The sequence below is a fragment of the Rhineura floridana genome, chromosome 6 (genome assembly GCF_030035675.1).
Source record: "Rhineura floridana isolate rRhiFlo1 chromosome 6, rRhiFlo1.hap2, whole genome shotgun sequence".
NCBI classification, from domain to species: Eukaryota; Metazoa; Chordata; class Lepidosauria; order Squamata; family Rhineuridae; genus Rhineura; species Rhineura floridana.
In genome coordinates this window covers 127,601,957-127,614,476 of record NC_084485.1, presented here as the reverse complement: position 1 = coordinate 127,614,476, position 12,520 = coordinate 127,601,957, and the positions used below count along the sequence as shown (strand labels likewise).

Here is a 12,520-nt window from a genome sequence, read left to right as displayed (position 1 = left end):
TATTTCAAAGGAAAAAGTAACACACACACACACATATCCCTTTCTCAAGTGACACACAAATGAACCATGTAGTGTAAGCAATCATCCTTAGGAGCATTTTGGTAGAAACCTCCAAGTTCCCCATCTGGAGAAAGTTAGTTGGGGTCACTGAAAAACAATCAATGGGAACGGCAACTATGATCCCAACTAGACACAATGGAGACAGATCTATTTGTTTAAACCCAGTTGTCCTTCAGTTTTGTGTAAATCAGAGGGTGGTGTCTAGATTTTTACAGCAAAAGGGTTGTGTTGAACCCTTCTTCTACTTCTGGCTAACCGCCCTACCATCTGTCCCCCAGGTACTTTTTCTCCTAGTTATGAGATCAGAATCCAAAAGTAAGCTAGCAGGGAGAACAGCTTTTGGGGTAGGAGAAGCAAATAGTAGATGGGGAAAGTGTTTCATACTCTTTGTCCACACATCCCTTTTGGACTAAAAATATGACTCTAACCCTCACTTTGTACATTATTATTACATGTATATCCCACCTTTCCTCCAAGGAGCTCCAAGTGGTATACATGGTTCTTCCTTCTCCATTTTACCCTTACAACAACTCTGTGAGGTTGTTGAGACAGCAACTTGTCCGAGATCACCCAGTGAGCTTCATGACTGAGTGGGGATTCGAATTTTGGTCTGCAGGTCATAGTCCAACACTCTAACCATTACACCAAACTAGCTCTCATGATTGGAGCAGACCTGAGTATAAACCAGGCAAGGGGAATCTGGGGTACACCAGGTGTTGTTGAACTCAAGCTGCCATGAAATTCGGGGTCTGACAACATCTGGAGGGCCACAGGTTCCACATCATCAGTTTGACTGACTCTAACTTTCACTGGGTTAGGGCTCCGTTTGATTTGTGATATACAGTTGTTTTTATATTGTTTTCATCTGTGTTTAGGTAACATTATTGAATTTTGTTTGCAATTGTGTTGTATTTTTCTTGTAAACCACTTAGATATTTTTATTACATTAAGCAGTATAAGTTTTTACTAAATAAATAAATCACATATAGCATAGAATATTTCTTACCTCTGGTGGGTAGGGGTTGCTCTCTGGGTAGGTCACCACCTGTAGTAAGAAAATAATAATGTGATTTTCTAATCAAATGTGGTGATTTTCCCTGATTTTTGGACAAAGACAATCTAGGTCTTCACAATTCTCAAAAGGGAGAAAGACTACATTTATTTATTTATTTGATTTATATACCACCCTTCCTCCCAGAAGGAGCCCAGGGCAGCAAACAAAAACACTCAAAACACTCTAAAATATGTTTAAAAACAAAAGACTTTAAAACATATTAAAACAAAACAGCTTTAAAAACGTCTTAAAAAGCAATTCCAACACAGACACGGACTGGCATAAGGCCTCTACTTAAAAGGCTTGTTGAAAGAGGAAGGTGTTCAGTAGGCACCAAAAAGATAACAGAGATGGCCCCTGTTCTTTAAGGGGATGGAATTCCAAAGGGTAGGTGCCACAACACTAAAGGTCCACTTCCTATGTTGTGCAGAACGGATCACCTGATTTATTTTATTTTTATTTATTTATTAAATTTCTATACCGCCCCATAGCCGAAGCTCTCTGGGTGGTTCACAACAAGCAAGACATCAAAAATACAATTAAAACCACCTGATAAGATGGTATCTGCAGGAGGCCCTCGCCAACAGAGTACAGTGATTAACTGGGTATATAAGGGGTAAGAATTTATTTTGAATTTATTATATAGGTATATTTAAAAACAAAGTGATGATGAGACAATGCTGAATTATTTTGAATCAGATGATGACTGAGTAGCATTTTTGAGCTTTAAAAAAGTGGGGGGGGAGGAAGACTGAGATGTGGCATTGCAGAATCACCTTCCGTGCTAATTTATGATTTATAATGAATGACATATAGCCAAAAAGTTCATGAAATAATATTCCCTGCCTTTCCTCATCCCTAATTTTAATTGCCTCAAAAATATCTGTCAATTGAGGGGAAATAGTGGGAAAATACTTTCTAAACAGGTATGTTTCTGTGTTCTCTGCTGGGTTCTTTGTTTTTATTTTTGTTGCTACAAATATCTAATTTTGATGACCTTCAAAGAGAGTAGGATGAGACTCCATAAACTGTATTATGAACATTAACTAAGCCTTCACAAGGCTACACTGACAGGTAACTAGCTAAATTACCAGATAATAATTATTTCACAAAAATGTTCATAATCAAGGAGTGTGTGCATGTTCTACCTTCCAAAAATACCCATTTTGTGCAAGATGGAAATTAAACTAGCCTAAATCTTAATCTGTGGCATTTTCCAAAAAGAAGGTATTCTGTGGGTAATGGTGGCACTTTGTTAGCGCTAGTGCTAACAGCATCAAGGGACACATCCAACTTCATGTGGAAAGGATTCAGGCTTGTCTTGCTGTCAGGGCTTAGAACTGATTTGGAAATAGGCCATTTGTAAATTTTAGGAGACATTGCACTAAAGGAGATGAATACACAATCTCTAGAGAGAGAAAAAACTACCTGGGGGAAATGTTTATAATGGCAGATAATTCAAAATTGTAAGGATGGGCTTGAACTGATGTCAAGAGTGCCAAACAATAGGTACCATGCCCACAATATGGAAGACAACTAATTTTCTCACAGGAAAGATGTACAAGATTTGTGCTTGGTGATACAAGAATCACAGTTTACCAGCATTTTAAGTGTATTGGAGAGGAAGAAAAAACCCCACATACCTTCACTTTGCCAGTATCAGTGGAAACCGACTGAAAGAAATAGAACAGCCATGTCTGTTAGTTAAAATTCCTTGAAATAACATGCATTAGCCCATCAGCACAAGCAGTTTTGCATCTAAATCTTCAGAACGGTTTGCTATGTGACCAGGTGGTAACTCAGTACGCATCCTGGTTCAATCTGCTTTTTGGAAGACATATGTTGAATATCTTTCACAAGACCAGCTGAATTTGGGGAAAGGTTCATTTGTGTTGAACATGTAAAATAGACTGTAATGCAGAAAGCATTCTTACCTGGCCATAGGAAGATTGACTACCAGCATCAACTGCATTATGTAAACAAACCAAAGCTCCCTTAATTTTCTGAATGGTATGATTTAACCAGTGGTACATATTGGGAAAGAAAATGATGTCTCTGTAACACTGTGCTTGGTGGAGGAAGGCTGGACCAGGAGCTAAACTTATTAGGGTAATCTTTAGAATTCAAGACAATGTGTAAATAAGGATTAAATTCAGCATAAATCCTAGGCAGTTTGGATAGTAGGCCACACTGCTGGAGTGGTAAGGAATTTGAACCTCCCCTAGTGACTTTTCAACTAGAAGGATGAAAAGAAAGTTGTTACTATCCTGAACATTCCTTCCCTAATAGGAAATGATCCAGAGTAGGCAGGGCCCGCTCCAGGAATGCCGGGGCGCTTGGGCATCAGCTTGCCCTGGGCCCCGGCATGTATGCGCGTGCGTGTTCGCATTCATGTTCATGCGTGTGCGCAGCCCACCCTACCCCCACCTACCTGTCTCCTGTCTTTTACTATTGCCATTAACCAAGATGGCGACCGCGGTTTCCCTAAGGGGATGAAGCCTCCGCTGCCATCTTTGTTGATGGCATGTATGCCTGCTATGCACGCACATCTCTGCCATCAACTAAGATGGCGGCAGGGGCTTCAGTACCTTAGGGAAACCACGGCCGCCATCTTTGTTAAGGGCAACAGTAAAAGACAGCAGACAGGTAAGTGGGGAGACGTGGGGGATGTGGGGGGACATGGGGGGGATGCGGACCATGGAAGGGAAGCAGAGGGGCAGCTGAGGGGCCCCCTGTAGCTCCAGGGGCCGTCAGGCCAGTGCCCAACCTGGCCACCCTTTAGAACTGGCCCTGAGAGTAGGCACTGGGTGTCTTCCTGAAAGGGGGAGAAGCTCAGTGGTTCTGTCCAGCTTTTCAGGAAAAAAATTCTGCCTTCCAAATATGTTAACATCAGCTTTACAAGCAGTGGCAGCTGGTGGCTCCATGTCAGTGGGGTAGTGGAATCCACTCTGGTTTTTAGTCCAAACTTTCAAGGAGCATATAGCTGAGCACCTTGGACAGCTCTTTGAAAGTTCAGACTATTCCACTGCCTCATTTACATGAATTCACTTACCAACACCGCTTGCAAGATGACACTGCAGTTAAAAGTAGATCTTCAGGATCAGGTTGCCCAAATATATGTATTCGCAAGTACAGAACCAAAGAGTTAGCTGCTTATCCCATAATGGACTCTATCCATGATATTATGTGTATCCTTTTAAGAGTAATGACTTATTCAATAGATTAATCAACTAAATATTTAGTTGATTAAATAACATTGGCTCCTGATTATTAGTGAAGCTGCTTGTTAAAGGTATATGTGTTGCAATGTGATTTTGGTTCTAGTATGTTGCAGTAAAAGGATATGAGAGCTGGACTTTATTTATTGAATCATATAGTACTTTTAATATTTCACAAAAATATTTACACTGAGGTTTGGGTGACCAGCACATTTATTTAAATGTGTTGGTCCCTAAACAATTGAAAGGCATATGATTAATCAACTACAAATCCTTTAATTGCTTGGTAGAGCTTGTAGTTCTGATTACTATTTTCATATTTCATTCCTGAAAAGGCTCGGCCAAAGGGGCTTACACAGTGTGAAATGTTAAAATCAATTTAAAACAATATATAAAACCAAATACGCCATCTTGTCCTCCCTTTGGGCTTCCACAAAGCATCTGGAAGCCGCTGCCGGAGTACTGATCTACCCAGAATGGCCATTTACATGTTCAACAGAAATACATCCAGAAAAGTAACATCTGCTTGGTATATTTCATTATCTGGGACTGAAAAGAGCTATGTTTCTCCACAGCATATCAGAAGGTTGCAGTCCTTTTTCTAGACAGAGCAATATCACTTTGTTCTATTGCAAGTACAAAAGTTTTCATGAGCACGGGAGAAGCCTTAGCGCAGAATACATGCTTTACATGCAAAAGATCTCTGGTTCAGTCCCTGGCACTTTCAGGTAATGTTTCCTCTCTGAAACACTGAAGATTCACTGCCTGTCAATACAGATCAGAAGGTAAATCAGGACGTACTGATGGATCTCTGATTAATTTGAAGTAGATTAGGAAGGATTTCTGATTCCCAATTGTTTAACAATGGCAACAACAAAATGACCCCACCCCCTTAAAATTATATTGCTGAAATCAGGGGGTGGGGATAATCAGGAGTGAGTTTTTGTGTGGACAGACTGTGACCATTAAGTTCTGGTACTCAAAGCAAATTCCTGGGGTCAGCATTCATTAATTTTCATTGTATTTCTTTTGCACCTGGTTCCACTGGTGGATCTTGGGGTTCTAGTAAAAAAAAAAGTAGATCCTGCAAGTCTGAAGTCTGCCCACCTATGATACGTGCAATATTGAGTGAAATGGACTGAGTTGGTATATGGGAGTGTCCTTTGTATTGTTGAGCAGCGATCAGGAATAAAACACAGAAGAAAGAGGCACATCAGAACTTACATCTCTGCATGCATGTTTGTTGTACACACTTGCAACTGCACCCTGTAAGCAAAAGAGAAAACAGTTGTCTACTTTTTTGCCGGCATCAGGCACATTACACCCTACATAATACATAGGAATATCAGAATCACTACTGATCCACAGCTAAGAAGTGTTAATAATTATAAGGCACATAAGGTGGATCGATCAAGCAGCATTGTACCATTTTAAACTGAATGCTAATGAAATCATGCATACAAAGCAAAGAGGTCCAGATAACTGGAGTTATGAATCAATTATGTTCTAGATTGTCATGCTGTATGGGCTTAACAGGGTTTTACATTCAGCTGAACTGCTCATCACCAGGAATCTGGCAACAAACACTCAAACAGACTAATTTCAGATTTCATAGGGAGACCAATGGACACAGTAGCCCCCTTCAGACTGATGTCCATGGTTAGGGCTAAATGTGTGGACAGGGAGTGTGGGACTACAACTGTTGTCCTGCCCCTGATGTCATTTGCCTCCAGTGCTGCCTGCATTGACACAAACATCTGCGGAAGCTGTACATAATAAAGCAAGTGTGGGGAACATTTGTCCCTCCAGATGTTGCTGAACTACAACTGCCTTCATCCCTTGGCCATTGGCCATGCTTGCTGGGGCTGATGGGACTTGTAGTTCAGCAATGTCTGGAGGAACAAAGGTGTGTCCCCCCCCCAATATAAAGGCTTCCACACAACTAGCAACTCTGCACAATCAGGGTTCTTGATCCTGTGGAAGCGTTCACATATACAGCTAGCTGTGAAGGGAAAGGCTTTCCCATTGCAGACATCCGCATCAGTGTGTGGAGATCTAGGTTCTTGCAGCAAGGTTAAGAGGTATGGTCCTGCTACTTTGCTCAACTTGTAGACAGACAGCAGCATTCAAAGACAGCTCTTACAGTAATCCCACCACACATTGTCTGCAACTGTTGTCCCCATGGAGGAGGGGAGAACTAAGCACATTGGAACAGCTGCAGAGTGGCATCATCTCTTTACTTTATGCTATTTTGCAATAACGCAGGCTCCTCACACCCCCGTACAACTTGTCTTTTGTAACATTTACACTGGAACAAAATTCTAAATCAAGAGAGTGTATACTTACTCCAACACAGCCACTTCCACTGCTGCTTCCTTGTTTAACTACTATAACCTGAAAGGGGAAAAATGATACTTTCATTTCTTCATAAATCTATTTTAATAACAGAGGCAGAAATGAGGAGAGGGCTTGTATCCTGCTGTGCAGGATACAGAAATGTGAGCAGCTGTTGACTTGGTGCAGCTGTTGGGCACTTCCACACCACAGAAAATTGTGCTGCTCATAAATGCAAGTTTCTCGCAGTGCCCACACAACATCAACCTCATCAAAATGCCATCCCATAATTTTTCCCCATTTAATCCAGATTTACTGTTTCTATTGTGTTTTTTTAAAAAACTTATCGGATTTTCTGCAGAAACAGTAAATCTGGTGAAATAATATAGGATGGCACTTTGAGGAAAGTGATGTAGTGTGGATGCTGTGAAAAATTCAGCGCATGTGTCAGCAGCATCAAGGGAATTTCTGGTGGGAAATGATAGCACTTCCTCGACTACTTCCCCATTATAGAATTGTCCCCTCCCAAAACCTGCCTGGAATGCAGCCGCTATTATGAGGCTAACATTATATATGGCTACAGTAATAAAGTTGGTAATAAAGTTCAGTGTGTAGTTTGGTAAGAAGCAAGCCTTGAAAAGGAACAGAAAATTAACTCCAAGGAAAACAACATTTACCTTGGATTGGCTGCCACTGCTCTGAGATGATCCTTGTGCCTGAAAAGGAATTAAGAATGTAAATAGAATATAACGGGGGATCAATGCAGCCCAAATCTTTATTGTTTAAAAATGAAAAACATAAAAATAATGCTTTCATTATAAGCAGAGCTGCTCAGAAACAAATTTTTGTGAACCACTTCACTGTGTAAAAGCCATTTTGCCATATAAGCAGTATATAAATCAACAACAGATCATGGCCCACATTGTTTTATATTTTTTTAAAAGGTGAGACTAGTTAAAAAGCCTTTCTAGAATCTTTGACAAGTGATTTGTTGAATGCACCTTTTAAGCAGTCATTAAGAACAAAAGACAAAAGAAGTCAAGGTGGCTCTCTATTATTTGGATGAACATAGGAAGACATTTGCAGAACTTACTAGAAAATTGGTCACCAAATACCACTGGATAATTTTATGCAAAGGAACTACCCTGATCAAAAATTACTGACCAAAAATCTGTCTCAATTAATAACACACACGTGTAGTAAGTAATTTTTAAAAATATAAGACAAATATGCATATGCTTGTTATATCTCGAAGGAAAGCAGGAGATTTTGGGGAAATTATGCTTACCTTGACACAACCACCACTGCTTGACTGTAAGGCTCCAGCCTGACAAAAAATAAAATACATCAATAGTTGTTGTTTTTAAGAACTTTGAAAATATACTTCTAATTTTAAAAAATACATTTGAGCTTTTTGTTTAGAAAAGGCTGGGAGAGAGTACAAGACCTGGCTGTTTTAAATTTTGACATCCTTTGCCACTGGAATTGACTTGTTCTCTTCAGTTTTCCACCCTTTAACTGTGATAAAGGGGACATTTGCCCAATAAAACATTAAATAATATATTTTAATGTCTATTTTATAATGTTTTATGGTGTTTTTAGTGTTTTTGTTTGCTGCCCTGGGCTCATACTGGGAGGAAGGGCAGGAAATAATAACAACAAATAAAATAAAAACTTCTAGACTAGACTGGATTATAAAGTGAGAGGTACAGTGGGTACTTTTTAATATGCCTATTTGTGAGATGTTCAGTTCTTCTTCACATGATCTAGTACCCAATAGCCTAAGATGAAATACTTTCCTCCCCTGGTTTTTGCTTTTATGTCAAAAACCCAGGCCTTTCATCCCAGGGATTGTCAGCCATATCTCTTTGGGTCTCTTTTGGTCTTACATTTGTGGCATGGAAGTCATCGCAGTGCATGCCTTTTGATGCTGTTAATGTTGGAAGATATGGAGCATATGGGAGGAGCCCACAAAATGGTCCGTTTTCTTACCAGAATCACCCTCTTAGGCTAGTATGAGAAAGAGCTACATCATGGGCTCCTTCCTCATGGCCAGGAAGTGGCATAGGAGAGACATATACTGCAACTCCCATTCACCCATAACAGTAACACAGCTTGGCCTATGACATTTTGCTGCCTGAAGCAAAGAACAAGATGGCACCCCATGCACTCGCCAACTAGACCTGGCACTTGAATGTTGCATCAAAACTGGCAATAGTATAGCATGCTCTATGGCACCTGAGGACAGCAAACTAGTCTAGTCAAATGCTGCTCCCCTCCCCCCATCTGCTATCTGAGGCAATTGCCTCACTTTGCCTCATGGTAGGACTGTTCCTCGGGTAATGTCGAAGGGACTCTGCCTATTCCTTATACATTTCCAGTACCAGGATGGTCAGATAGGTGCAATGAAGCACTGTTCTCTCCCCACCCATGTTACTCCAGTCAAACCATGTTATAGCCTTCTGTCAAGTGAAGCCAGACAAGCCATTATCTTCATCATTACAAATACTTGTCTTTTCTGGTGTAGACAGGCAGGTTTGTCCACACCAAGTAAAGATAAGACTCAATTAATTCCAGCACTGTGGGCTCTCCTACTGTTTTAGAAGGACAACACAGGTGCATGCTGGTCTGTCTTATGCAATGATCCCACAATACATGCATTGGTACACCAGATGGTGGTACCCCAATTATGGAACAAACTTTCCAGAGAGGTTCACTGGGTGCCCTCCTTTTTGACACCAGGTGGCACTGTTTCTGTTCTCCCGGTGTTTTAAATAATTTATGCAGCTGACCCTCTCCATTTTTAAATCTGGGTTTCAACTTTGGGGTTGTGGTGGGTTTTGTTTTCATTATATGGTATCATCTGATTTTATATTTCAATTGTTTTAATATTTTTATTGTAAATCACCCAGAGAACTTTATTTTATGGAGTGACATAGAAATTTTGTTAGTAAACAAACAAGCAAGCAAGTAATTAAAAACTTAATGAGGGAAACTTTGAGGAATGTTATTTAAAAGGTTCTTACCTCACCACAATTTACATTTACTGTCACAACTGACTGAAAAGAAAACAGAAAAGAGTTACTGTTTTGTACAGTAGAAACTATTAATCTAATAATATGTTACAAGTTCAGGAAGAGATACCTGATGATTCTGCAAGGGTGGATCTACTTACTACATTTTCAGCATGATTACTATTATTATCCCTTCATTATGGCAGCACGTGAAACAGCCAGAATCAATTGATGAGTCTTTATGCATCACCAGTCACTTGTCAGTCCAGACAATTATGTACCAATGGGAGCCAAACCAGTAGATGATATTGCAATCACTGGTTAACTACCAAGCACCAGAACAGGTTTGCCATAACCACATGGATGCCAACAGAGATAGCACTCCTGTGTGAAATTCCATTATGTATGTATTTATGTATGTACACTCAGATCCTCCGTGGCGCAGAGTGGTAAGCGGCGGTAACGCAGCCGAAAGCTCTGCTCACGGCTGGAGTTCGATTCCAATGAAAGTCGAATCTCCAGTAAAAGGGGTCAAGGTCCACTCAGCCTTCCATCCATCCGTGGTTGGTAAAATGAGTACCCAGCATATGCTGGGGGGTAAAGAAAGGCCGGGGAAGGAACTGGCAATCCCACCCCATATATACGGTCTGCCTAGTAAATGTCGCAAGACGTCACCTTAAGAGTTGGAAACGACTCGCACTACAAGTGCGGGGACACCTTTACCTTTATGTATTTATTTGAGATATTTTTATCCCACCTTTTAATCCGTTAACAGGAACATACCATGCTGCTGTTGCATTTAGCAGTTCTTACAGAACAAATACCCCCCACATACACAAATGCACACACATGCATAACTAGGATAGGAATATTCACAGTGTAATGGGTGTCCTCCAGAAGGTGATGTACATACACTTTCTGAAGCAATATGAGAACTGAAACACAGGCATCCTTCAAAATTCGCACTTATTCAAATGTTACAATGAAGTTCACCAACCAACCAATGTTTAAAAAAATGCATATATTAGGGGAACATGTGCATAAAAATGAATATATGAGTGAAAGTAACATGCAAAAATGTATTATATGATGAGAAACAGCTTGCGAAAATGTGTACATTAGTCAAAACTCCCTACAAAAATTATTAGGAGAAATTCACACTGAAATGCTGGAGAATTTTCATGAGGATTAAAAAGAATGCAAATTGTTGCACAAATGTGGAGAACTGAATTTAAGATTGGAAAAATAAGAAACTGAGAGAACTGAAACTGACAGATCTTTCCATCCCTAGCATACATGCACACATGAACACACACACATTCATTTGTGGGGATACTTTCTCTCTGTTTCTCATTTTCCCAGTCTTAAGTTTGGTTTGCCACATTTCCACATACATTTGCAACTTTTTAAAAGTCTGCATGCAAATTTTTTGTACTTTCACATGCATTTATTCTAATATGCCCACGTTTGTCTAATAATTACATTTTTACAAGCAATTTCCATCTAATAGAATGCATTTTGAAATATTCTTTTCACTAATATACACATTCATATGTGCACTTTTCAGTTATATATAGATTTTTGTATGCATTCTTTGGTTGGAGGGCTGCATTGCAAAATTCAGAGAACTGCAAATTTTGAAAGAGTGCTGTGTTTTTATTTGCATAGTGCACTTTGGTAGGTTCACATTAAAATATGAAATGAATTAATTTCTCCCCATCCTTACTCCATGGTATACACAATACACATAATTTGAAAGGTGGACAAAGTGGATGTTTGAAATCAACTCCAATTAAAGTTCTACAGTCCTAATGTTACCAGTTCCTAAAATGCAGCCACTTCGACGTGGCTGCTTTCTATGCTGCTCCAATAAAACATGTGCTAGAGAAGCCACGTAGAATAGGAGTATGGCTTTGGTTACTGCCTGTTCCAGAGCTGCAGCCTTAGGGGAGATTTGACACACCAGCACCTAATTCAGAATAAATGACCCCCTTCCAGAGACTCTCCAACACATTTTATGTTACTGGAGTGATGTGGGAAGCAACATGCAGAAGAGGAAACCATGCTGCTAAGGGCACATAATGTTGCGCTGCAGCCAACTCAGAAGGGACAGGAAGGGGGGAGGCATGAGTTTCAGGCACCTCCGCAGCCAGAAGAAGCAGAGTTGGGGATTGTTGTGTCTGAGCAGGATCGTGCGGGAGGGGGGCAGCCTGCTCTCCAGCCAGTTCCCACGAGTAACGCCCTTTCCGAGGAGCCGAGCGCACCGCCCCCAGTTGATGCAGAGGACTTGTGGGGGGAAGCTTCAGAGTCAGTGCCAGCTCCTCCTTTACCAAGCAGTTCCCAGGAGGATTCCAGTGTGGCACCGCCCCCTGACCTCGAGCCCGTTGCTCGGGAGCAGGTGTCTTCAGATGAGCTGTTGGATGCGCGTCCCCTGTCTCCTCGTTCCCGTCGCCGCGAGAAACGGACAGGGCAAAGACAGGAATTACGAAGGAGTCAGAGATTACGCTCGAAAACATTTCCTATATAAGCCTGCCGCTCCCAGTGGGGGGTCGTTGAGTCAACTTCCTTCACACGCTGCAGAGCATGTCTAGAGTATAGTTAGGGACTCTAGTGAGTTAGCGTAGGGTTTCCTATGAAGTGCAATGCCTTTGATGTCTCCATTACTCTAATAAAACAAGATTTACTTGCACACACACTCCAGCCTCATTCTTTCGGCTCTGGACGGGACACATAATGACAGGCCCTATTCACATATGCACCTGAGAGGTGTACACAATTATTAGTCAAATATTTGAAAAACATGCACTTGTAACATTCATTTGAATTCCCATTTCCCCCCT

General features: G+C 40.8%; 1 protein-coding gene across 2 annotated transcripts in view; it reads right to left on the bottom strand.

Annotated features, from left to right (window-relative positions):
* Positions 1-12,520, bottom strand: part of LOC133387927 (cysteine proteinase 4-like) — a 39,562-nt gene that overhangs the window by 14,894 nt on the left and 12,148 nt on the right. For both annotated transcript variants that reach the window (XM_061633788.1, XM_061633789.1), the window contains exons 6-12: positions 9,693-9,725; positions 7,955-7,993; positions 7,344-7,382; positions 6,679-6,726; positions 5,557-5,598; positions 2,758-2,787; positions 1,067-1,105 (exon numbers count right to left, since the gene is read on the bottom strand). In XM_061633788.1, coding sequence (XP_061489772.1) covers positions 1,067-1,105; positions 2,758-2,787; positions 5,557-5,598; positions 6,679-6,726; positions 7,344-7,382; positions 7,955-7,993; positions 9,693-9,725 — 270 coding nt within the window. The remainder of the gene's footprint in view (positions 1-1,066; positions 1,106-2,757; positions 2,788-5,556; positions 5,599-6,678; positions 6,727-7,343; positions 7,383-7,954; positions 7,994-9,692; positions 9,726-12,520) is intronic.